Source organism: Letharia columbiana (genome assembly GCF_014066305.1).
Source record: "Letharia columbiana isolate WasteWater2 chromosome Unknown Sc0000025_s0, whole genome shotgun sequence".
In the NCBI taxonomy this organism is placed as follows: domain Eukaryota; kingdom Fungi; phylum Ascomycota; class Lecanoromycetes; order Lecanorales; family Parmeliaceae; genus Letharia; species Letharia columbiana.
Genome location: NW_023501067.1, coordinates 336,480 through 360,232, shown reverse-complemented (window position 1 = coordinate 360,232; position 23,753 = coordinate 336,480). Strand labels below are relative to the sequence as shown.

The window sequence follows — 23,753 nt, the reverse complement described above, 5'->3', positions numbered from 1 at the left end:
TTGCGGTCCTCGTCACTTGAAGTCTCCCGTAATATATGGAATTTTGGCGTCAATCACCAAGTTGATGTCCTGGCCAATCCTCTGTGATTTCTCGTCACCGTCAAAACGCATATATGTGCTGACACCCGAAAGCCGTCGGAAATTCTGCTCTAGATCGTCGTAAGGACGGCTAGTAACGAGGAACTTGAGTTGTATTGACGTATTCTGACAAGATTCTGCTTGCGAAAAGAAGTGGACAAGCTTGTCTATAAGCTGATTCCTTGCGTTCTTCTCGCATTCGTCTAAAGCATCCAAAACACAAATGATCTCACCTGCCTCTGAATCCTGGGCGGACTTGACCAGTATCTCCCACAGCTCGCTGAATGCGTCTCGTAGCTTTTTCCTATAGCTTTTATAACTGGGGAGCGCATGAGTGATAAGACGGGTGCTCTCAAAGAGCTGGTGGAGTAAAGCACAGAGTGCGTTAGCACCACGTGTGCGCTGCTTTTGGCCATCCTTGAAGAAGAAATAGCAGACGGTTGGGGCCGTGGTATTTGTGCAGAGGCTTCTCTCATCAATTAGGGCCCGCGCTAACACTGACTTTCCGCATCCGGGACCCGCGGAGACCCAGAGAAGTTTTGAAATGTTACTATCGCGCCACTCCAAGAATCTATCATCTTCGAAGAACCACTCGCAGGTACCGGGGACCCTCTCTGAGACCAGGTCCTTATCACTCTTGTAATCTGACGCTAAAGTCTGGCGTAATAGCGTCTCTTGGTCCTCTCGGCGATCTTGGGGTCCTTGTGCTTTTTCGGTACCCACGGCGTGTGCTTCTGAGGAGTCAGTGGAGCTTTGGAGGATATAAAGTCGGGAGTAGAGAGAAGATGGATCGTACATCGATATTGTTCCTCGATCCTTTGAGGTGCCTTCTGAACCATTCTCTGGATCTCTGGCCTCACCAAGAGGAAATTTTCATCGTCGGAGCTACGAAATTTGTTCAACCCAGAGTGATCCGTAGAGAGATAAATTTCTCTTTTCCCGAGCAAGGTGGCTGACTGATGATTAACAAACTGTGCATATCGTAAGCACTCACCGCCAGTCCAGTGTAAGGGTGGGAGTTAGCACACCTGGGTCTTCAAGGGTCCGTACGACACGTCTTTGTCTTCGTAAAAGCAAACGATATCAGCATTACTATAGCTCGCTTCAAAGTCCCGCGCAATGTTATGAAGAGCAGGGCTATTTCTTTTTAGAGACTCGAGCAACGTCTTATCGTATCCAGCGGCGTGAGCTAGCCAGCCACCATACATTGCAGCGTCGCTTCCTTGATGTGGTGTTCCAAGAAAGATGATCCCAGCCGTGGACAATCGAATATCTCTGAAAGTATCACCATGGTCGGCCAGCACTAGCGCCTGTGGAGAGCTTAGTACAGGATCTATTCGCGCCAAAACCACACCGACCTGTTTAATAACCAGACCTCCGAGGCTATGTCCAATGAATACCAGCGGCCGTCGACCCTCCTGTGGTGACTCTTAGTCATGATGCCTAAACAATGCCCAGAACAGTTCCACCAACCTTCTCGGTTGAGCGATTCTGACGAAGCACGTTGAGCAACTGCTCTCCACATTCGCGTAGATTTGTTTTGACGTCCACTCTGCGCCAGTCTGACTCGTAGCTGTATGTCGCAATCCGCGCAGTTGGAATTAGATCCGGCAAAAAGTCGCGAAGCCACATAACTTCCGCTGTGTCAGTCGGATGTCGCTCGAACACCATTGGGAAGTGCGTCAGCCTGAGTATTCCTCTGGCGGCTTTGTAAACTGAAGTAGGAGCCTCCCGTAGGCCTCGCCCCGGCAGAATCAGGTCTCCAAACCCATGTGTAGTATGGATTAGCACCAAGACCTTGAACTGCAATAACACTTCAACGCTTTGTCAATGATACTGACAGACTTCACGAAGGATTGCTTGTCTTACTCTACTTTGGGTCTGTTACGACCGTGCTCACCGCTGGCCCAAATATTGAGACCTGTAGCCTTGACAGTGTCTTTGCTGCACATCTTCGTGCCATCTTGAGTGGCGCAGCTTTGCGACATTGGAAGAGGGGTTAGATGTCCGCAGTGATGCTGAGTCAGGCCTCAGATGGAGAATCAAGAGGTCAGGGGAAACCGGGGCACGTAATTAACTCGTGGTGGATACCGCTCAGATGGTCTGTCGACCCCGGCTTAATCTCAACCAAACATTGAATTCGCATAGAAAGCATAACCTAGGTTTGGGTAGCAACGTCGACTCAACAAAGATATATGTTCATATAAGTAGTATATCAATAAGGTGTTTCTTGAGGAAGGCAAAAGGAATTTGGGAGGCTACAATGCTAAGCGCCGAGCAATCGCGTGCTAATGAAGGGTCCATTGCATTATGCATCAGTCGTCTTGGGGAACTGTTCAGATATCTAGTGGCGTAGATTCACCTCGGAGAAACAAGCGCGCAGTAACTTGCGACCTACTCTACGTGTACCGCCCGGCGCCGTCCACTCGTTTCCATGATCCGTCATACCCCCCGAAAGTGCCCGTACAGTCTACAGGTCAGCACTAATGCATGCCATGCCATCCCAATGTAACCCTACCGGTTCATTCTTCTCAGAAGCCGGTCAATCCGCGTAGGGACTTCTTATTGGGGGGCTAACTATCCATTTCACGCAACTAGATAACCTCGCTTTTACAAGCCCTTCCCACTTATCGTAGAATTCCATATTCGAATAGTTGAAAAGCTGAGAACTGAAAGCAGGAAGACGAAGCTATGGACCCTGACTGGAGGTATGTCAAAATATCAGGTATGGTAGAGTGAGTGGTGTGTAGGTTGCAAGAATTATTCTATCTCCGGACTCCCTGGGCCAGTATTTGTAGCCCACACAAATTAGGTGGTTGTTCCAACAGGTGGCTGGGAGGAGGCTGGGAACCTTCTTTCGACGAGGTACATACATACATGACAGCGATGGGTCCCGTTAACGCAAGCTAATGCAAGCTAAAAAAGGATAAGAGCAGCAACGGTCCATTCAGAGTCCACTCCACAAACCATGGAACAGTAAACATCAGTCAGCTCATACATGGTCTATCTGTTCATACATCGTCTAGTCGACCCAGAATAAGACCGTAGTCCACCTATGAGTTGGCCAAAGTCACATACCAAAGCCCAGAGCCAGTCTCTCTCTTCTCGCGGTGTCAGGGGCAGAATTTTTCACAAGTACAAGTACGACTCCAGCTTCTAGCATTCCGCCTTGTGATGGCAACGAGACTGGTTTCAAGAGTGCATGTGGGCAACCGCCGTCATCCTCGCAGACATCCAGCCGCAGTGGATCGAATGCCCTCTTAATTTATCCACATCATCACCGCGTGCTTCGTCGCGGCATCATTCCCATCCAAACTACCGCGCCTCCATCTCATCTCGTCTGCTTCGACATAGACCATCCATATATCAAGCCTCTGCTCTGCCGGACCGCCTTCTCAACCCCGGCTGCTAACCCACCCAAACGACAACGACTCCGATCCTTCCGGCGTAGCCGTAGGCTTTCTACACTCGCTCTTACCGCAGCCTGATTCGGACTCCCCGTGGAACCTTGCAATCGCAAAGGAAAGTAAAAAAAATCCAATCTGATCTCAACGGACGCAACGTGGGAGCAATGGGCCATCTCCCGCGAGACGACGCTCATCGAGACCGAGTGCGGCCGTGCTGATAGACGGTACGACTATGGGCGAGCTGCGCCCAAACCGACTCGATATCATTCTACCGTCTTACGGACCGGGGACTAGGCCGACTTTGCTGTTCACGTGTATGAACCTCCTTTGGGCGAGATAGGGGCATTGGGTCCCGGATTGGTTTACCTAGGCATCGCTTCAGGCGGAGGCGGCGTTACCTGAGATCCTGGCGTTCCAGGACTTTTGGCGCGGATCTCCGCATGAGTGATGGAAAGAAGTCGGCACCCAAGATTGCCGCTTGTTATTGGCGGCTTGCCGGCCCTCCTGGCTGGCATGTTGCCTGTGCGTAAGGGGATCAGGAGTAACTTAGCGCTGTTATAGATGCTTGATAGGATTACGAAAGTTAGACTGATGCAATAAATCATCTGGAGACATCTGCTCGCGTGTCTTCTCATCAAGCGCCTCTAGACCTCCTGCCGCAATCTTCCTTCAGACACCCTCATTCTCAACCGCCAGCCCCTCCGCCTTCTTAGCCTTCTCGGACGGCTGACTCAAAATACTGGCCCTCCTCGCATGCTCTTCCGTCTCTTCGTAATTGATGAGTAATTCTCCCTTCTTGCCATACCGTCTCGGCTCATCGCGGGCGATTTTCACGAGGGTGAAGTAGGAGCTGCATTTGCGGAAGATGGAGTCCATCTCTTCGAGGGAGCGGTAGGCGGTTTCGGGGTAGAAAAAGTAGACGACCGGGAATATGAAGGCGTTGCTGTGCAAGGAAGGGTTAGCGGATTGAGTTTATGGGCATGATGAGAGGGATGTGTGGAAGTAGAAAGGATGAGCTGGATGTGGTCTTACATGACGGCAAAAATAACGTAAGTCTTGTATTGGATGGATGCAAAAGCCACCGGCGTAACCATTACGACCATGAAGTTGAAGGCCTGGACCTTGTCAGCTTGGATGAGAGACGAATTCGAACCTATGAAGTACATACCCAATTGGCAGATGTCGACAACGCATTTGCAGGTGCCCGAATACGCAGGGGTACAATCTCAGCGGGATATAGCCATGTCATACCGAGCCATCCAATTGCGAAGAAAGTATTAAAGATGAAGAGAAAGAGGGCTGCTACAATGCCAGTGCCTTTGCCAGTGTATTTGTTCTGCATTGCGCTTAGCTGAAATCTTTCGTATCGTTCATACGGTCTCATATGCGTACCATGATCGCCAGTATCGCCATCGAGAACGTCATACCTGCGGCGCCGAACAGCATGCTAAATTGGAGTCAGCAAGGCATCACAGAGGACCAGGCCTGGGTACCGACAGCTGACGCCGGCCAAATTTCTCTATAGTAAAGACAGCGATCCATGAGGCCGCGAAGTATTCTATTGCCTTGAAGCTCAATTCCTATATCCCAAAAGCCGAGCTGAAGGCCGTTCATACCTGTTCCATTCGCAGCTGCCAAGGCCCTCGACGTCAATCCACTCAATCCAATTTCCTCTTGATAGATGGTTGCTGCATAATACGTGATTAGATTGATGCCAGAAATCTGCTGAAAGACCTGATTGACATATGCCAGGATGGTACGATGAAGATGTCGATTTTCGTCCATCGTGAACAGATCTCGAAAACCGCCTTGAGACATCTCCAGAACAGTGTCTTTGATGGCGGAGAATTCACCGTGAACGTAAGGCTAAGAGTCGTCAGCGGACCGGCCTCCTCAACATGAATCGAGGACTTACATCATCGGGCGGAAGATCACTAAGAGCGCTTAGGACTGACATCGCTTCATCCTCCTGACCCTTCAAGATCAACCACCGGGGCGACTCTGGAAGCCTAAGGACGAAAAGCAGGATAAGCAACGCGAAAAAGATCTGGAATCCAATAGGGAATCTCCAGGCAATGGTGCTCGGGTCCAGGAAGGAGAAGCCAAAGTCAAGCCAGTAGCTGAAGCAGATGCCTCCAGTGATCATTGCACCCTAAAAATTCAACCGCGTTAGCTCTTACATGCTGCCTTTCTCAGGCCACAATACCTCGATCATGACCAGTTGGCCCCGCCTGTGAGATCTAGAACACTCTGACTGCCATGTTGGGACAGTCGATGTATTGAGACCATTGCCAAAGCTTGCGTTTGTCGTCAGCATGTTTCTCTGTGACAGTATCATAGCTAGTACCCTGTTACCAATCTTCCAGTGATGAATTGAGCCAACGAAAAGGATGAACATTGCAGCGCTGCACCAACAACCATGACCGAAGAGCCGAGAAAAATGGTCTTTCGGCGACCAAGGCGGTCTCCAATAAAAATTGTAGCAATAGCCCCAAAGAAACATCCGACGTTGTAAGCAGCGACCGAAATACCTGTGCCCCGATCAGTCGGCTGCTGGCACGGTATTATTAATGCACTGCCAAGTCACCTTGGATGGTCGATCTATGGGTTTTCTGAGAGGCGTTGAGATGCTGAGCCGTTTCCGTTGCGGCCGTGGTATCAATCTCCGGGAAGGTTTTCACAAAGGACGATAAGGTCAATAGACCACCCATGACACCTTGATCATAGCCAAAGAGTCTGTGTTCCATCAGCATGCAACGGTCCAATTGTAGTCCATAAGACTCACAAGAAGTCCAGTCCAGCTAGGACACCAACAGCGACGTTGAGCCGTGTGCCCTTGAGGCCGAAATAGCGGGAACTTCCAAACATATTTTCTAAGCGCTGGGTCCGTTCAATGGCAGCGCAAACTGAGGAAAAGGTCAAGCAGAGAAGAACATTCGATATATCAAAGGCATGAGCGACTTTATATCCACAGAGAGAGGTTCAAATAGGATTTGAGACGCTGGCATAAACGGTGCAGGAAATGCACGACGTAATTGGGAAGGACGTTCCAATAAGATAGCTGCAAAACGGCTTCTAGTCTTTCAACTAGAGAAATTCTGCAGGAATAATGCGGGGATCACGGCTGTAGGATATGCTTGAGGTAGCAGAGATAGATGCAGGGCAATCGCACGCCTGCTATTTGTAGATGAAGCCATCCGAAGATAACGTGAACTGCTGGTAGCACGGCTCGCATTAGCGTCACAAGCCGTGTGATGTTTCCAGTGTACGAGAGCCTCCATAAAACAACATACTTCCAATCATGAGGTCCTCTTCGAAGATCTCTGCCGGCGGGATGAGATTGCGGAGAAGCGGGGCAAGCAGGTTTTGGCTAAGCGGCGTAGCGATTCATAGATCTACAGGGCGACATGGTTGCATGACTCGCGTCTGCCCTATTAAGAGACGACACTTTGAAAGACCCGTCTTCAAAGCTTCAAACACAAATCTTAACCATCGAAGTCAGGAAGACTTCCCGTCTCGAGATCTATGCCACCACGGGGCCTGTGTTGTCGACGATGATGTCTAATCTTGATTCAACTACTCGTATCAGAATGGTTCGGCGAAGTTGAATTGGCGCTCCAATCACAGGACACCACAGCATCTAGCAATTGGGATCAAGCGCAAGCTTGCTCTATCGACGATATCTATGTCCTCATGAGAATCAAGGAGCAATAGCTGTTCTGGACCTGGGCTGACCAGCTGTCTTAAAATTTAGCTAATTCTTTGCGGGATAAGCTGTCATCCAGCCGTCAGATCAATTCTCAAGAAAGCTAGAGAAGTGTACCACCAGCCATGGATCAAGCACAAGGCAACATCTACCAGTTGTCTTGACCTCCTCCTCCCACAGTCGTAGCCGCTGGCGCGGTACCCCAGTCATCAGTCGCTCCTCCAGAGCCAGCAGCCCACTCATCTACTCCTCCGGCGGCCGGAGCGGCAAAATCTTCACCACTGACCGGGGCATCGAAACCGCCTGTGTCCCCGCCGGCACCAAAGCCTCCATCGTCAACTTCTCTTATTGGCTCCTTGCATCGTACCTTGGTATGGCCCACTGCCTTTTTGTCAGCGAAGTGCAACTCGGTGCATGCATAAGAAGCTCGCCGACATACTTTGGTCACAATTAGAACACTTGACTTTGCTGTAGTCACGAGGCTTGGGGCAGTCTTTGCTGAAATGTCCCATCTCATCGCAATTTCGGCATGTCACAGTTGCTGGATTGCGCGGCTTGTCGCACTCTTTGCTCATGTGACCCTCCTTACCGCAGTTGCGGCAGTTGTTTCCCCCACCAGTAGGGCAGTCCTTCGAGAAGTGTCCCACTGCAAGCTGTCAGGATAAGAACAGAAGACGATTGCACGAAGATAGACTGACTCTGGTTGCATTTGCGGCACTCGACTCCTTCAGCGGAGCGTGGCTCGGTGCATTCAGCGGATGTGTGACCGGATTGTCTGGATGGGATTAGACACGGAAGGGTCGGAGCAGGAGGCTTTGACATGACTTACTTGCAATTACGGCAGGCAAACCTATCCACTCGCGGTGTGGGGCAGTCGCGAGCACGGTGACCGACTTCCTCACAGTTCACGCACTTGACTTGGACCCTATCTGCGTTCTCGACAGCCTCCTCGGGGCAGGCACGAGCGGTGTGGCCAAGCTCTAAAGGGAGTCAGTAGTCATACCAAGTAACAGATGGGTGTGGAGACCTTACCGTCACAGCGTATGCACTTCGGAATACCACGCTCCATGGGTAGACCAGCATCCTTGAGACGCTCAAGATTCTCCTCCGGTGTCTCTGGCCATCCTTGCTTCGCGGTCTCGCGCTTTGGCTTAGGGCTTAAATGGAAGCCGACTTTGTAGGTCTTGTCAAGTTCTCCTTGGAGATTGACGTATGTATGAGTCTTAAGTAACTCGTTCTCTGTTGCGATGAGATACGTATTGAAATTATTAACACGAAATGCCGTCTCGAGCTCATCGTACGTGGCATCGGAAGCTACCTTGGTGTAGACTCTGAAGGCCTGATGAGAGAAGTTAATGTTTCGTTTGTAAAGGCATCTTTTGTTACCACGCACCTCACGGAAATCCTCCAATTCACGCTCCTCATCTGCCTTCTGGAGGGCTTCCCAAGCATCCTCGGCAGACATGTCAGCTACACGAGACGTGTCAAAGACCCGATTTGCTTTGCATTCCGAGGTCTGGTGCCCTGGAGCAGTGTCAACAACAAGTGATCGGCCAGACTGTGAAGAATGATGAGATACCTTCCTGCTTGCAGTTGAAGCATTTGGGTGGAGGTTTGTCGGGACATTCAGAAGCTGGGTGACCTTCTTTCTCGCAAATGCGGCAGATCCCTTTGAACACACGAGGGTTGGGACAGTCGACCTTTGAGTGGCTACAGAGCGTATCAGCATCAAGTCAAGCCCGAAGGTTGGAGACCCACCCTTCTTCGCCACAATTGAAACATTTGCCATCATTGCCACTACCTTCGGGAGCGGTTGGGCATTGACGAGCCATGTGCCCAGCTTCACCGCAGCTACGTCGTGTCAGCATTCAATACCTTGTGCAGTAGAACAAGCTTGCTGAACTTACCGACGGCACGTGAAATCCCCTCCAGCTCCAGCTCCTTTCTGAGTGGCATCGCCGTTCGTAGTACCGAAGTCGCCGCCAGCACTCGCACCAGCGTCAACGCCATCGGTCCAAGCATTGCCAGCAGCTCCAGCACCGGAGTCCCATTCTGCACCACCCGCTGAGATGAGAGACCCGGGTTAGCAACGTTGTCTCATCTGGAGGATCAAGCTCGAATGAGTGAACGTGAGGCAGTGATGCAGATGGAATTCGGAGTGTGTGGAAGAGAAAATGCGAAGCAGGTCAGGGGAGGATTGGAGAGACTCACCAGCAGCGTTCCAGTCCGACATGATTCGCGTCTTTCTGGCTGTAGCGTCAGCTTATCACGCGTATTTTGATTATGGGATTGCTGTCGACTATGCTGCAGAGCTACATAGATGCTCACGTCTTGTTTGAGATGTAGCTTCGATGAAATGATGACTGTGATCGATGATTAGCTGGGAAGGTCGAGATGAGGTGACGTGACTTGAGGCTGGTGACGTGAAGATGAGAAGGGTGAGATGGTTGCAGATTTAATGTGGTGATGGCAATATACTCACACGAATGTCTATCGTATCGTGCAGAGTTCGAAGTCTTCTTGATCGAGGACTGTGGTTGTTGTGATGAAGTATGTTTTGAAATGGAGGATGGAAGAGGAAGGAAAGGTCTGATCGGCTTTGTTTACCGAGTTTTCTAGCGTCAAGCCCTCGATTGCTCGATTGGCTTCTGTATCCACGATCCTCAGATCTGGTGAGAGAGGTAGGAGATCAGTCTCCTACCGTACTCCCAGTCGTTGCCAATGTATCTTGGCCAGCTGAATTTCTACTTGACTATGGAGGTGAAGCGCAACAAGTGCAGCTCCCTACGAGAATGCTTCAAACCCAGCCTCTGCATCAGGGACTACATCAGATTATTGTGGTTGCATCGTCCATTTAGTCCTCCAAGAATGGGATCTCATGGAAGCTCATCTTGCGCTCCTGTCAATGATATTTGTAGGATTCGAATGTCCGAGACGCAAGCGCTGACCATTCTAATTGCTGAAGGTGCACCATCTCCTCCGGTGCCAGCGTCCTGCTAAGGAACGTCTGCTTCTGCCCAAGGCTCACTCACGTTCCTGGATGTATTTGAGGATGCAGATTCCCAATCTGTCGAGGCGTAAATATGCAAGTGCTTCAGTACTCGGATAAGGTACTCTATAAATGTACATCAGACAATGGTAGCGCTTTACACAATGCTGAAAGAAGTTGAGAAAGACAATGCGGCCTCAGCGTAACCATGCAATACCCTGCTTTCGAGATAGATAGGCTGCTCAATTACGCACAATGTGCTGTAAAGCGGACTTAGCCAGTACTCTGATGGCGTTTTAGAGCCCAGAAAAGATCGCCAACCCAACGGTGTCTACGGCAGTAGCAATACCGTTGCTGACGCCAGAGATCTGCTTGTGTGCTTTCCTTGAATGTTCGCATCGGTTGCCTAAAACCAGTCTTGCCGCATCCACCTCCAGAGAGAAAGAACCCGCAGCCCTGCCTCACCATTCACCACTGCCAAGTATCGTTCGTAAAAAATGACCGACATTCACCCAAGGAGCAGCATCAAGCAGCACGCTAGCATGCCGTTGCCACCGAGTCTGGTAGTTCAACCTTCGAGCACATAAGCTTTCTCCAGATCCCAAGCCATGTTCTGCCAAAGCGTAACGGGTTGGTAGAGGCTTCACGTGTATACTCCTGGTCATGGTCAGCCATTCCTTTTTAATTTTCTCTAGATGACTTTGGTCCATCTCGGAGCCCTTGCGGTTATGCTCAAGACTGCTGAGGTTGATGGAGGGATGGGATTGAAAGGGCAGCATAAAGCACGCGCCGTTCATTGAATTTCGTGTGGTACACCTTTGGTTGGCTTATTTTCTGAATTGGCCTCGTTGAGCCAGGGACTATAAAAGGCTCCTTTCTCATTTCAGGTCCAATTGGCTTCTCTAGGCTGCATACAGTGAGAGGCGTGATACCAACGCACTTCTGAACTAGACTGAGAGAAATGTGAAGACACCTTGGGCCGGTTGGAGGAGATAAAGGCGCTCCAGGTTAGACACAGCGGTGACGTGACGCAGGAATGGGTCTCCTCGTGCGTATGTTTAGACCAGAATGTCGAAGCTATCAATGATTGGACCATTTGGCGCGCAGGATAGACAGACCAGATCACTGGTTGGTTGAACGCCTCTTCCACATCATTCTACGTGTCTCTACAGGGCGACATCCATGACTGGGTATCTGAGAAGCCCCGAGATAGCAGATACAGGTTCCCCCGGAATGCTGTCATACGAATCCCTTTAGAACGGCAGCTTCTGCATTCAGTATCGATGATCCAGCAGCCCCGATGATAGCTGTGCGGGTTGCTTAGTCAAAAAGATTTCGTAGAGTCTGATGTAAACTTACTATTGTGAGATAAAGCAGCGAACATGAGGTCGAATACCCCTGTTTTGTCTTCTCTCACCCTACCCACACTAACAGAGTAACCCCGGCCTACATCCCGATCGAGTCGTGGCTGAGGTCGGTCCACCTGCTGGAGAACTGTGATCGCTGCATCTGGAGCCGATGGGCAACCAAGTCTTTGAGCATCTGAGACATATTCTCTCATAGCCTGCTTGACTTGCTCCGCACTGGGCGGTGGCCTCTTCGCAAAGCGTAGAGATACAAAGGCCATATGTCCATCTGTCACATTGACCCTCGTACAGGTAGCGGATATCCTGATGTCTGACCGTTGGACAAATGCCATGTTCTCCTTGTTAACGTGACCTAAAATCTTCCTCGTCTCCGACTCCATCTTGTCTTCTTCTCCGCTTATGTACGGTATCACATTGTCAAGGATGTCCATCGAGGGCACACCAGGATAGCCTGCTCCTAGGAATGGTCAGCTCTGCCGATGACCGTGTAAGGGGTCGCATTTACCTGAGAGTGCTTGCTCTGTAACCACGCTTACTATATCGATGGGACCGAAGGCTGCTTCGATGGCGGCGAAGGGAATCACGAGGCCAATCACGGCGCAGTTACTGTTGCACACCAAGAAACCCTTGTCGATCTTGTAGTGATTCCGCTGACTCGGAATGACCTCAAAGTGATCCAAATTCAATGTTGGCACAACTAACGGAACAAGAGGATCTTGACGGTAATTCTTCGCATTCGAAAACACCGCCAAATTAGCCATAAGGAAGGCCATCTCGATTTCCCCTGCGACGGAAGAGTCCAACCCACTGAAGACTATATCGCAGTCCTTGAATTCTTCCGGCTCACAAGGCTTCACCACGAGCTCTCTGTATTTTTCTGGCAATGCTTTCGTCTGCTTCCATGGCGCGACATCCCCGTATTTCTTGCCGGCCGAGCGAGAGGAGGCTCCAATTGCGTGGAGGTCGAAGTGAGGGTGGTCCATGAGAAGAAGCATAAAACGTTGCCCGACGGAGCCAGTGCATCCGAGGACTCCTGTAGCATTGTCAAATTGGGGCTGCAGTCAGGTCATAGGGCATGCTGACCACACTTTTTCCTGGGGAAGCCGGGGGACTTTCCCGCGTTCATTGCGTTGCAAGGCTATTAATATACGCAGGGTTGGGTTGTTCAATTTACAGTGTTTGAAGGAGACGAAATCAATCCCAATGGCAACGAAGTTCCAGATTTCGTCAAGGCGGTGACTCAATTTGGGGAGAGAGAAAAAACGTCGTTGCAATAAGTCCGGCATTAGCGTATCTCCGGTACTAGTAAGGGTAGAATCTCAGCCCTACAAGCAGACACTCATTTCAACTCCTTGATTGGATCTTCAACTCGTACCATTCAATAACAATGAGTTCGACATGTAGAGAGATCGATTCTCGAGGGTCCTCGATTATTGATGCAATATCTAAGAAGTGGCATGTATCTCCACATTCCATGGACAAGGAATAAGGGACAAATTTGCAGGGGGGAGCTAGGAGAGCTGTTTGAAAAGAGGCAGGGATGGCTGAAACAAGGCAAGGGTTGAATTGCCGTCGCCACCGTGAAAGGTTCGGGCGACAGGTGGGGTCCTTGTTTCTGAGCCGTGCCTTGGGTGTCAGCACCTTGGAAGCGCTGGGGAAGGTAATGCCTTAGCAGTGGTCAAGCCGAACGGGTCGAGACTAATAGGGGCCGTTGCCGTCGGCTGTCTTCGAAAGAACCGAGTCGACATCAGACTGGGGAAATTTCCACTGCCTCCAGCTGCCTTAAGAAAAGCCAAGGCGGCATCGGGTTCTTTATTACTGGGCATCTACCATGTTCGCTTGCTACGTGACGGCTACTTGTCATCCATCTGCTTCCTCATCTTGACGATACCATGAAAAAGTTCTTGCCTCGCAGACTCAAACTTGTTGTACCAGTCTTGCGCGCTTCCGACTGTGACTTCCTCTTTTCCAGCTGCCAAGCCTTCGTACGCCTCATCGGTAAACTGATCAAGCGGCATGCCATACTGCCTTCCGTTCTTGATTTGCGGCTGGTGCTTTTCGTCGTGAAGCTCGGCTGTGGTTGCATTATTAGTATTTGGTCTAGACGTGGGAGGGTCGGAAGGGCATACTTTGCACAGCTGGCGGGTAGAGCTCTACGATCTTGACGGTAGATCCTCTCAACTGCTCACGCAAGCACAAGATGTAATGATGCAAGGCCGCTTTGCTGGCGCAGTAGTTCGCACATCGTATGATTGGGACTAAGCCAAGCGAAGAGGTCGTACTTCACACAGGTCAGTAGCACATCCTGCCATGCCCGACGGACAGCTTTGCTTACTAAATCAGCGCCGACTCCCCCTTCTTGCTCTTCAGAAACGGTAGAAAAGCATTGGTCAAAGCAAGATTGCTGAGGTAATTAGTGGTGAACTCTGTCTGGACAACGTTTATATCGACGGTCTCGGGCTTTGAAAAGTCAAACGTTCTCTGAATGCCAGAGTTCAATAGGACGCAGTCGAGATCAGTGTGGGTCTTAGTGATACTAAAGCAAGTAAGTATAGATCCAGCTAGGCCACGATCTAGACACTAACTTCGTGACGAAATTGGGGATCTTGTCCAGCTCTGTGATATCGAATGGGACAGCGCTCGCTTTGTCTTTGCCATGCTCGTGGACAAATGCCTCCAGGTTCTCTTTTCTCCTACCAACAACAATGACAATGCTTCCCTCTTGGACGAAACGTGATGCTAGCGCCTTGCCGATTCCACTGGTGGCTCCGATGACAAGGACTTTCTTGTATTGAAAAGGCATAGCTATGGAGTAATGGTTTGGATTGGGAAGATACGGACGTTCTATATACAAAAGAAATAGTACGAGTGAGAAATTTCTGGAACTTCGGAATTTTGAATGTTGTGGGAAAAGGATAGGATCTGGAGGATGGTATGAAAGTCTTTTTGGGCTGCTCGTCATCGATAATGCTGATCGTTGATTGTTTGGTTGCTCGGTTGCAGCGGTAGCGGCGGCGCACGGATATAACCGCAGCTGAGACCCGAGACCCGTATCTCTTAGCATTTTCGTTTCGACCAACACCGAAGACCGCACTGCGAGGTGACTCAGGTAGGCAAAGGGTATGAGATGTTATGAAAAAGCCTTGTTGTCATTACAAAGCGTGGTCTATGAATATTTCCCTATGTCCGGCGTCATCTTACTAAACGCCGTTTCTGCACGTAGGATATGTGGCCCCAAGATTTTTGCCCTGTCCTCAGAAAATCCCATTGACAATGTTCGATCCGATCGTAGCCCCAGCACCGAAGATAGCTGAATTGAGTTAGCAAATCAGGTAGCCATTTAACTTCAAGAACAAGACCCACCAGCATTGCCCATTTTCTTCCCGAATTTCTTCCCATTTGCGTTGAGCTTGCTCTCCTTTCCAGGCGCCGAGCTGCTCCCACTCTGACTGACATCCACTGGCATGTTACCATAGTTAGATTGCATAGGGGGCAGAGGGGGTTGGTAGCGTCCCATAGCACCCTTCTCATCGATGATAGCAACATAACTTCGAGGGAATATGCCTTCCATTCCGGTGCGCTCGTTTCGTCCCTTTGCCCAGTCGGCATTCATGAATTCGGTAATAAGGATGCGGTCGTTGGGCAGAATAGCGAGGTCGCCAGCATCTGATGGGTGATATTCGTACAGAGCAGAGGCTGTGGCAAGGGCGGAAGGAGCTGGAGAGGAGGCATATGCTGGGGGTGGGAGGGCGGACTGAGGTGTTGGAGCGTAAAAGCTGCCTTGCTTTTCGTTCAAGGATGCGGTTGTCATTTCGGTGACCGGTGGTAATAAGGGAGTCGTATGAGCAGGAGTGAATGTAGGTTGCGGGCTTGGTAGAGGAGCATGGAGAGATTTTTGGGCGGGCAATTGTGAGAGAAGGGTAGAAAGTTGATTGGAGGTGATGACGCCCGAATCGGAAAGAAATTCAAGTTCCTATTGATTATTTAGTAGTACACCGACTGATCTCTACGGTTGGCAGGGCTAACATTGCGTATTGTGCGAAGGGACCTGTTGGTCATGGCCGCACTCTGCTCCTCCATATTGCGCATGGTGGCCAGTTGCGGTTTAGTTCATCAAGTCGAAGAACTCTGCTACTGCCTGTGAGAAGGGCAGGCTCTATGGTTGAAGTACGCAGATTTATCAAGGGCAAAAGGGAAGAAAATGTTCGTAGAAGGTCAGTCGTTGTGGTCTGTTTCAGTGTGGTGGTGGGTGGGTCAGGGTTCTCGAGCGTTTCTAAAGAAGGCTATGCTGGGCTTGGCAATCTTGGCAATAGATATCCGGATATCCGGGCAGCGTATCGGCCATTACTTTAGGAGAGGCCGAAGCCTCAATTCGTACCACTAAGGTAGGCCTACCTCTACGTGTCACCCATTTATCGCTTGTTCTCTCTACTGACTCGTGACATGGCTCTCAGTCTTGAGGGAAAGGTAGCCATTGTCACTGGGGCTTCGCGCTCACGCGGGATTGGAGCACAAATTGCATATGAACTGGCGAAGCGTGGTGCTAAAGTAAGCGGAGAACAGTGAGACAACCTTATCTGCATCCTGTTACTTGGCTAATAAAGTGTATTGCATAGGTCGTTGTGACCTTTACCTCCCCTAGTAGCGAGAAGAGCGTGGATGAGCTGGTCAAGAGAATAGAGCAATTGCAAAATGGTTCCGCAGCTGCAAAGGTCAAAGCAGACCTGCGAGAGGTCGATGCTCCAGAGAAGATCGTCCAGGCCACACGCTCAGCATTTGGGGACCATTTTGACATCTTAGTGAACAATGCTGGATGCGAGATGGTCAAGGGACTCGGCGACATTTCTGCCGATGACTTCTCCTATGTCTACAATCTTAACGTCCGAGCTGTTCTTCTCATGTCCAAGGTGGCCTTGCCTCACTTACGTGCACCTGGTCGAATTATCAACGTAAGCTCCGTTGGCGCTCGCCTAGGTCTTAAGGACCTTTCTCTTTACTGTTCCTCGAAGGCTGCTGTGGAAGGAATGACAAGATGCTTTGCAGCTGAATTGGGCCCTCAGGGCCATACTGTCAACACAATTAACCCGGGGCCTGTACCGACAGATGTACTCGATGGGATTCCGAAGGAGCTCGTCGAGATGCACAAGAAGATGACACCGGTCGAAGGTAGACTTGGTACTACAGACGATATAGCTCAGATTGTGGGCTTCCTATCCGAGGAGAGTAGCCGGTGGATCACAGGGCAAGCTATTTCGGCCTCTGGGGGATTTTCTATGTATTAATCCGTGATTGATCTATCAGTCCTTGAGGTAGCTCTTGACACTTGTGGTACTGGACCTATCTTGCAATTTGATGAGAGGTCTTAAATTAATGGTCGTCACTTCAGGTGAGAAGATCTTAGGGATGCATACCAATGATTAGCAGATAACCTCGACAGAGGCTATAAATGCAATGACTCTCCTGAACAGAACAGTCTTGACAAGAGGATGGCCGATTATGTAAAGAGGAAGTGAATAACATATCTAGGTCGTCACTACGCCTTAATAAAGACTGATCACAGAAGTATTAACCGAGCTTGACAATTATTTCTCGTCACATAGGACAAAGCAACAATCACCACCATCTCACAGCAAGCCCATTCTTCAAATTCCTTCATATCCACGCGTCTGACCGGTAACAAACCTCTCATCTTTTAAATTCAACTACCCTACACCCATACAAACACGTCTAGCCACAGATAACAACACTCTCATCTGTCAAACTCAGCTTCTTTACGTCCATATAAACGCGTCCAGCCCCGGGTAAGAAAACTCCCATCTGATAAATTCAGCTTCTTTACAGCCATACAAACGCGTCTAGCTACGGAGAACTAAACTCTCATCTGTTGAACTCAGCTTCTGTACATCCTATCCAAACGCGTATATATTCGGCAAGAAACCCAGTGTTTCTTCAGTCTGAAAGTCATGCCTATGCAACTTACCCAAGCAGCTATGGCCTGGCTCCAGGTTGTCGGCGGGTTTTTAGTAATCTTCAATGCTCAGTGAGTGATTTTTGTCGGTTTACTGACCCGAAATATTACTAACTTCACTACAGAGGACTCATTCAGGCAAGTGTCCAAACGAACATTATCGCCATATCTACTGACATTGCACCAAGTCGTACGGTGTCTTCCAGGCCTATTATGAGGCCGTTCTCCTCCCTACTAAATCGCCGGCTACAATTGCCTGGATCGGGAGCTTTCAGCTCTTCTTTCTCTTTTCCATGAGCATCATGGTTAGCCCACTTATTGACAAAGGCCACTTCCGTCTCGGCTTCAACGGAGGCTGTTTTCTGATGTTCGTGTCGATTCTGAGCACTAGCTGGTGCTATAAGTTCTGGGAACTATTATTCGTTCAAGGGATCTTGACGGGCATCGGTATGGGCATGGCTTTTGGGAGTGGGATCCTGGTCCTCCAGTCGTACTTCACCAGTCACTTGGGCATCGCAGCGGGTCTTACGTCTGCAGGTGGATCTGTCGGTATGTGATCTAGACTTCTTGACCATGATATTTGATAGTTCTTACTAATGGAAAAGGTGGCATGGTGTATCCCGCAATCGCCGAGCAACTCGTCTTCAAAAAAGGATTTCCTTTTACACTGAGAAGTACAGTAGAGCCTATCCTCCGCTATGAACCTAATGAATTAACAAGCTACTAGTCTTCGCCGCTGTTGCTGGAGGCACCTTAGTTGTCGCAAATTGTATTGTTCGTCAAGGTCCAAATGCTAGCAACGGCAGAACTCAAATGGACTGGGCTATGTTCAAGGATGTGCCATTTCTATTGATGTCAGCTGGTACGTACGGTTCATTAGTCATAGTTAAATCATGGTCGTGGCCTTATGTGACAGTTTCGCGGTCCCGGTCTACTACCGTTCTCAACTCATTCTGATGCCGATTTCTAGGTTTCTTCCTCACCTTCTGGGGCATCTACTTCAGCTTCTACTTCATCGTAGCATACGCTCAGTCTCACCTACACCTCGACAACCACGCATCAGTCACCCTCCTAATCCTCATGAACGGAGCCAACCTCCCAGGTCGCCTGCTCCTTCCTCTCCTCTCAGACCGCCTCCTCGGCCCAGTCAACACGATCATTCCGTGCATCTTTGCGACGTCCGTCCTCCTGTTCGCCTGGATCAGCGCCACGAGCCACACCGGTATCACGGTCGTTGCTTGCTTCTACGGGTTCTTCTCGGGTGCGGTGCAGGGGTTGTACAACCCGGTTATCTGGAAGTTCGCAGACGATCCGCTCAAGAAGGGCGTGAGGGTCGCGTTTGTCTTCATGTGGATCAGCATCGCGGCACTTACGGGCAGCCCGATCGGTGGGGCTATCATCAAGCGTGAGAATGGCGGGTATCTGGGTGCACAGTTGTTCGCTGCCTTGACTGTTCTGGTCGGTGGATGCCTCATGGTTGCTGCGAGATATGCAAAAGAGGGTTGGCGTATAGTGAAAGTGTGAAGGCTTTACGACAACAAAGATGGACAATGGATGGGGATACTTCCATTGTTTGTGGTACATTACATTCAAGATTGCACAAGCTCATATCGGACGACTGAAGGGGATACTGTTGTCAAAATTTCTTCAAACGAATGTTCTTTTCACACGGCATACTTAGGCTACAGGCCATGGTAGCATTCCTTTCAAAGACATGCCAGTGATGGCTTGATGGAAGATAGATAGATAGCATTTACAACTCTTCGCTCATCATTTCAAGCATTAGCAGCATGTGCTCCCATCCATGCTGCAAACTCCTTCGGATTCCTTGTCTGCATGAATACAGTCCCCGGCCCTGAAAACTTGCAGACCAACCCTTCTCCGCTGCTGATGCCGGAGATGATACCTCCGCTTGCTACGCGCTCCATCACGTACTTGCAGTTCCAGGCTACGAGGTGGCCGTTGTCGATGATGTATTTCTCGCCTTCAACGAGCTGCAATCCATGTCAGTAGAGGTCGTAGGATGGGGAAAAGGAACTTCGAAGCTTACATCTTTCCTAATAATAGCACCAAAACTCGCCAACCATAAGATCCCTGTCCCACTCATCTTATAGACAAAAAGTCCCTCCCCTGAAAACATAGCTTTGCTAAACCCCTGGTTCTTCAACTCCTTCACAATACCCTGCGTAGCAGCCATGAAGGCGTCCTTGCCTACATTCCATTGTTCTTTGCCTGTAAGACGTAAGGTGGTGATGTCTCCGAGAAAGGGAGGAGAGAAGAGGAGTTCGCCGGGGCCGGTGTAGGTGGATGTCATTATCTCGCCGCCGGCGACGAGCTTCTTCATGGAGAATTTGACGGCGCCTTTGAGGGTTATGGTAGGGGACATTGCGATCATGATTCCTAGAGGCTTTCGTTAGCGGAGGATGAAAGCGAGACTGAGCTCATGACATACCTGGCTTTGCGTGCAAAGGACAACCCATAGCTAATTGAAGCGTTAGGATGGTATTGGTGTTTCTATGACTTATTCGATAGCTTCCGCCATTGAAAGTCCCAGTATCATCCTGCGTAGTCGCTCCGGCACCTGTAAAGTGGCCCTGCGGCGGTGCTCCTCCTGGCATTTGTGAAGACTGATTCGTATTCAGCGGCGGCTTCTCCGGGGTCATGGCCGGCTGTGAGTTCTTTCGGTTTCCAACGAATCCCGCAGAGGGAGGCGGTTCCTGGTACAATTCCGCAGAGGGTTTCTTCTCTGGAGTGTAGGAAGGGGAAGGAGTCGCGGCTTGTGGGGGAGGGGCAAATGATGCGCGGTGGCCATTGCTGGCGTACTGTTGCTGTAGGGGTGGAGGGGGTAGCTGCCTAAGGAAGGGGACGGCTGCGAAGGTGGAGGGGGTAGCTGCCTAAGGAAGGGGACGGCTGCGAAGGTGGAGGTGGGTAGGATTGTGGTTGTGGGGGTGGGAAGCCGGGCGAGGAGGGAGGCGGTGGGAATGATTGGACTTGCGTGATTGTTTAGCATGAGAAAAGCTGAGGACTACCAGATTCCATACCTGGTGGAGGGTAGGTACGGCTTTCAGGAGGCCCACTAGGAGGTGCTATGGAGCCAAGTCAGCTCCTGGTGCTTGTACATCTTCTTATTGCCTTGTACTGACGAGGATAGTAGCCCCCATGTGCTGGAGAGCCGTAGCCTGGAGGTGGTGGAGACGCCATTGTGCAAAAAGTGTGTGTGATCACTGCGGCAGCGGTTGCAAGCTCAACAGGTGCTTCGACAAAGGACAGCAAACGCTGAACAGAAGGGGGACTGCTGAGAAGAGAAGTTTGGAGTGTCACGGAGCTCAACCAAGAGCTCGAAGTAGAGAAAGGAGAAGCGGGACAAGCAACAGAGCTCTCATATACTCAAGCAGAAGAGCTCTACAACGAAAAAATGGCATGTAGCTATTATTGGCATCTATTCTCGGTATCATAAGGATCTGACTTTGGAGTGCATGCTCGTAGCCTCTTTCATTTGGCCGGCGTCCAACCATATGCAGAGCTTGAGGATGCGTGAGTGGTCCAGGTGTGGGGTCATCGGCGCTTGGGTAAGGCTGGGCGCCGACGGCGGCTACGTTCCTTGGCGGCCACGGAGCGTAGGAGAACTCGATCAGACCGTGTCTTTTGATGAATGCACTCTTTGTAGGCCCAATGATGGCCTGAAGGCCGCTGTTGGGTCCGTTCTATCTTCTGAAACTTTACAAGAGAAATTTGAGCTTCTCAGCCGTCGCTTGAGACTCTCGAGAAAGTGAGGGTTTCTGACGCAGTGAGGTCGCAGGCTAGACTCAAAATTTTCTGCCCGAGTACCAATTTCTCTTTCTCCTGCTTATCAATTTGATATTGTGAGCGAAGCATTTATCTAGTATTGATGTACCCAAGACATACTTTATTGTATTACAGGGCTTTCATAGATATATTTGAATGGGACTTTACCCTTTTCTGTTGTCGTACTGCAGTAGTTCACATGCAATCTATACCCAGGATCTAAGATTTTGATAGGTATCTTACCATTCGATTTAAGTCTTTCTTGGGTATCTATCATCACTATTTTCGCCAATGGACACTCGAACTGTTGGTGTTCTCGGCGGTGGTACGTATTTCCGGAGTCCATCTTGCCTCCTTTGGACCAAAGTCTTGAGACTTGAGACGTGTCTTGGAAATTTTTACTCTGTAGACATGTTCCAAGGGTCAGTGCAACCCCTCGAATAAGCAATACTGACTCCGAAGTTACAGGCCAGTTAGGCCGCATGTTCGTAGAGGCAGCCAACAACCGCAACATCTCAGTCGCTGTCCTCGACAAGAAGGCCTCGCCAGCCAAACAGATCAATTCCTATAATGGGGTCGACGGGTCTTTTACCAACGCCCAAGCTATCCGTGAGCTCGCAAGAAAATGTGACATCTTGACTGTCGAGATCGAGCATGTGGACACAGATGTACTCGAAGAGCTAGAGAATGAATCCTTGGCACGAGGCAAAAGTATTGAGATCCAGCCTAGTTGGCAGACCATTCGAATAATTCAGGACAAGTTCCTACAAAAGCAACGGCTTATCGAAGCTCAAGTCGATGTGGCTGAATCACGGCCCTTCACTACAGTCTCTAGGGATGAATTGAAGAAAGTTTCTAACGAAATAGGCTTCCCATTCATGCTCAAGGCTCGCAAAGGAGCGTATGATGGACGCGGCAATCATCCTGTCAGATCAACTGAGGACTTTGAGCCAGCAATGAAAAATTTACAGGGACGAGAATTATACGCAGAGAAATGGGCAGACTTCGCCATGGAACTAGCCGTTATGGTCGTCAAGACCAAAAATGAAGCGGATTCTTTAGTCTGGGAATCGTCAACGAAGTCATTTCCTACAGTCGAGACAGTCCATCAGGATAGCATCTGCAAACTTGTCTATGCGCCAGCTCGTGGACTCTCTGACAAACTGAACGCTCAAGCCCAGAAGCTCGCCAGACGGGCTGTTGCAAGTTTCAAAGGCAAAGGAGTCTTTGGCGTGGAGATGTTCCTCCTCAAGGACGATAGTATCCTAGTCAACGAGATAGCACCCAGACCGCACAATAGCGGTCATTACACTATCGAAGCATGCCGACTTTCACAATATGACGCCCACCTCCTCGCCATTCTCGATCGACCCATCCCCGCCAAGAGTCTCCAACTGCTAAATCCAGCTATCATGCTCAACATCCTCGGTGGAGCAGATCCAAACTCATACCTGAATCTCGCGAACGCTGCAGATGCTGCCGGGGCCAAAGTCCATCTCTACGGCAAAGGAAATGCCACGAAAGGGAGAAAGATGGGGCATCTAACTTTGGTGGGCGACAGTATGCCGGAATTGGAAGAAGAAATGCGTCATCTTATCACGGGTGCAGACAGACTCCATGACGAGCAGCCACGAGAACAACCGCTGCTTGAAAAGCCTCCTGCTACCACCACCACTGCACCACAAACTCAACCTGAGCCCGTCGTCAGCATAACCACTGGTTCAAAATCCGACCAACCCCACCTCAAAGACTGCTACAACATTCTCAATCAACTCTCTATCCCCTTTGAGAAGCGCATCACGTCCGCCCACCGCACCCCCTCCACCATGGCCACTTACGGCAGCACCGCCCCCTCCCGCAGCATCAAAGTGATCATCGCAGCCGCCGGCGGTGCCGCCCATCTCCCCGGCATGGTCGCCGCATTCTCCAAAACCGTGCCCGTGATTGGCCTGCCGATCAAGCCTACTATCGGTGATGGGTGGGACAGTCTTGTGAGTTGCACTAGTATGCCTCGGGGTTGTCCGGTGCTTACGGTGGGTGTTAATAATGCGACGAATGCGGCGTTGGGGGCTGCGAGGATATTGGCGGGGTGGGACGAAGGGGTTAGGGGGAGGTTGGAGGAGTATGTAAACAGGGCCGAGGCGGAGAGTTTGGAGAATGATAGGAGGCTGCAAGAGGAACATGAGCAGGAGGCCTGATGGCGCTGTCATCTTTAGCTTCTTTACGGCTTTTGTAAGAAGATATTGTACAATCTGAGTGCTCGTCGGCATGGGTTGGAGCTTGATAGCAGACTGTTTGTAGAGGGGGGGCAAACAAGACTTAACCGCAGTACTTAGAGGTCTGAAATGAGTTGCTGTATTTATCAAGCAAGGGCTATGAAGTGCATGAGAGACCAGTCGATGATACAGGTAGCATTGCTTCAGCTAGGCCAGCGCACGATACCAAATGGATG

General features: G+C 50.2%; 12 protein-coding genes across 12 annotated transcripts; 3 read left to right on the top strand and 9 right to left on the bottom strand.

The window, feature by feature from the left end:
• Positions 1 to 12: 12 nt before the first annotated feature.
• HO173_007601 (uncharacterized protein) lies at positions 13 to 1,710 on the bottom strand (the record flags this gene model as incomplete). The annotated part of the gene is made up of 4 exons (XM_037309503.1): positions 13 to 809; positions 875 to 1,049; positions 1,107 to 1,496; positions 1,552 to 1,710. 4 exons carry the CDS (start codon positions 1,708 to 1,710, stop codon positions 13 to 15), a joined length of 1,521 nt encoding a protein of 506 aa, XP_037163582.1.
• A 13-nt stretch (positions 1,711 to 1,723) lies between these two features.
• HO173_007600 (uncharacterized protein) lies at positions 1,724 to 2,066 on the bottom strand (the record flags this gene model as incomplete). Its single annotated transcript, XM_037309502.1, has 2 exons — positions 1,724 to 1,892; positions 1,948 to 2,066. 2 exons carry the CDS (start codon positions 2,064 to 2,066, stop codon positions 1,724 to 1,726), a joined length of 288 nt encoding a protein of 95 aa, XP_037163581.1.
• Positions 2,067 to 4,154: 2,088 nt separating this feature from the next.
• On the bottom strand, positions 4,155 to 6,353 carry HO173_007599 (uncharacterized protein; the record flags this gene model as incomplete). Its single annotated transcript, XM_037309501.1, has 11 exons — positions 4,155 to 4,428; positions 4,518 to 4,600; positions 4,654 to 4,821; positions 4,878 to 4,932; positions 4,983 to 5,043; positions 5,102 to 5,351; positions 5,401 to 5,637; positions 5,692 to 5,782; positions 5,833 to 6,016; positions 6,073 to 6,221; positions 6,271 to 6,353. 11 exons carry the CDS (start codon positions 6,351 to 6,353, stop codon positions 4,155 to 4,157), a joined length of 1,635 nt encoding a protein of 544 aa, XP_037163580.1.
• Positions 6,354 to 7,339: 986 nt separating this feature from the next.
• HO173_007598 (uncharacterized protein) lies at positions 7,340 to 9,424 on the bottom strand (the record flags this gene model as incomplete). Its single annotated transcript, XM_037309500.1, has 10 exons — positions 7,340 to 7,572; positions 7,631 to 7,837; positions 7,890 to 7,966; positions 8,021 to 8,171; positions 8,224 to 8,530; positions 8,585 to 8,715; positions 8,771 to 8,901; positions 8,950 to 9,042; positions 9,099 to 9,255; positions 9,403 to 9,424. The coding sequence occupies 10 exons, from the start codon at positions 9,422 to 9,424 to the stop codon at positions 7,340 to 7,342; spliced, it is 1,509 nt and encodes a 502-aa protein (XP_037163579.1).
• Positions 9,425 to 11,419: 1,995 nt separating this feature from the next.
• HO173_007597 (uncharacterized protein) lies at positions 11,420 to 12,673 on the bottom strand (the record flags this gene model as incomplete). The annotated part of the gene is made up of 4 exons (XM_037309499.1): positions 11,420 to 11,487; positions 11,540 to 12,004; positions 12,053 to 12,580; positions 12,631 to 12,673. The coding sequence occupies 4 exons, from the start codon at positions 12,671 to 12,673 to the stop codon at positions 11,420 to 11,422; spliced, it is 1,104 nt and encodes a 367-aa protein (XP_037163578.1).
• A 727-nt stretch (positions 12,674 to 13,400) lies between these two features.
• HO173_007596 (uncharacterized protein) lies at positions 13,401 to 14,350 on the bottom strand (the record flags this gene model as incomplete). Its single annotated transcript, XM_037309498.1, has 4 exons — positions 13,401 to 13,621; positions 13,677 to 13,828; positions 13,883 to 14,083; positions 14,133 to 14,350. The coding sequence occupies 4 exons, from the start codon at positions 14,348 to 14,350 to the stop codon at positions 13,401 to 13,403; spliced, it is 792 nt and encodes a 263-aa protein (XP_037163577.1).
• Positions 14,351 to 14,801: 451 nt separating this feature from the next.
• On the bottom strand, positions 14,802 to 15,636 carry HO173_007595 (uncharacterized protein; the record flags this gene model as incomplete). Its single annotated transcript, XM_037309497.1, has 3 exons — positions 14,802 to 14,857; positions 14,911 to 15,520; positions 15,574 to 15,636. The coding sequence occupies 3 exons, from the start codon at positions 15,634 to 15,636 to the stop codon at positions 14,802 to 14,804; spliced, it is 729 nt and encodes a 242-aa protein (XP_037163576.1).
• A 354-nt stretch (positions 15,637 to 15,990) lies between these two features.
• HO173_007594 (uncharacterized protein) lies at positions 15,991 to 16,829 on the top strand (the record flags this gene model as incomplete). Its single annotated transcript, XM_037309496.1, has 2 exons — positions 15,991 to 16,095; positions 16,164 to 16,829. 2 exons carry the CDS (start codon positions 15,991 to 15,993, stop codon positions 16,827 to 16,829), a joined length of 771 nt encoding a protein of 256 aa, XP_037163575.1.
• A 988-nt stretch (positions 16,830 to 17,817) lies between these two features.
• On the top strand, positions 17,818 to 19,039 carry HO173_007593 (uncharacterized protein; the record flags this gene model as incomplete). The annotated part of the gene is made up of 4 exons (XM_037309495.1): positions 17,818 to 18,064; positions 18,121 to 18,189; positions 18,243 to 18,377; positions 18,486 to 19,039. The coding sequence occupies 4 exons, from the start codon at positions 17,818 to 17,820 to the stop codon at positions 19,037 to 19,039; spliced, it is 1,005 nt and encodes a 334-aa protein (XP_037163574.1).
• A 251-nt stretch (positions 19,040 to 19,290) lies between these two features.
• On the bottom strand, positions 19,291 to 20,178 carry HO173_007592 (uncharacterized protein; the record flags this gene model as incomplete). The annotated part of the gene is made up of 3 exons (XM_037309494.1): positions 19,291 to 19,509; positions 19,566 to 19,915; positions 19,968 to 20,178. 3 exons carry the CDS (start codon positions 20,176 to 20,178, stop codon positions 19,291 to 19,293), a joined length of 780 nt encoding a protein of 259 aa, XP_037163573.1.
• A 190-nt stretch (positions 20,179 to 20,368) lies between these two features.
• HO173_007591 (uncharacterized protein) lies at positions 20,369 to 20,716 on the bottom strand (the record flags this gene model as incomplete). The annotated part of the gene is made up of 3 exons (XM_037309493.1): positions 20,369 to 20,505; positions 20,557 to 20,601; positions 20,659 to 20,716. The coding sequence occupies 3 exons, from the start codon at positions 20,714 to 20,716 to the stop codon at positions 20,369 to 20,371; spliced, it is 240 nt and encodes a 79-aa protein (XP_037163572.1).
• Positions 20,717 to 21,592: 876 nt separating this feature from the next.
• Positions 21,593 to 23,499, top strand: HO173_007590 (uncharacterized protein; the record flags this gene model as incomplete). The annotated part of the gene is made up of 2 exons (XM_037309492.1): positions 21,593 to 21,626; positions 21,770 to 23,499. 2 exons carry the CDS (start codon positions 21,593 to 21,595, stop codon positions 23,497 to 23,499), a joined length of 1,764 nt encoding a protein of 587 aa, XP_037163571.1.
• Positions 23,500 to 23,753: the final 254 nt, after the last annotated feature.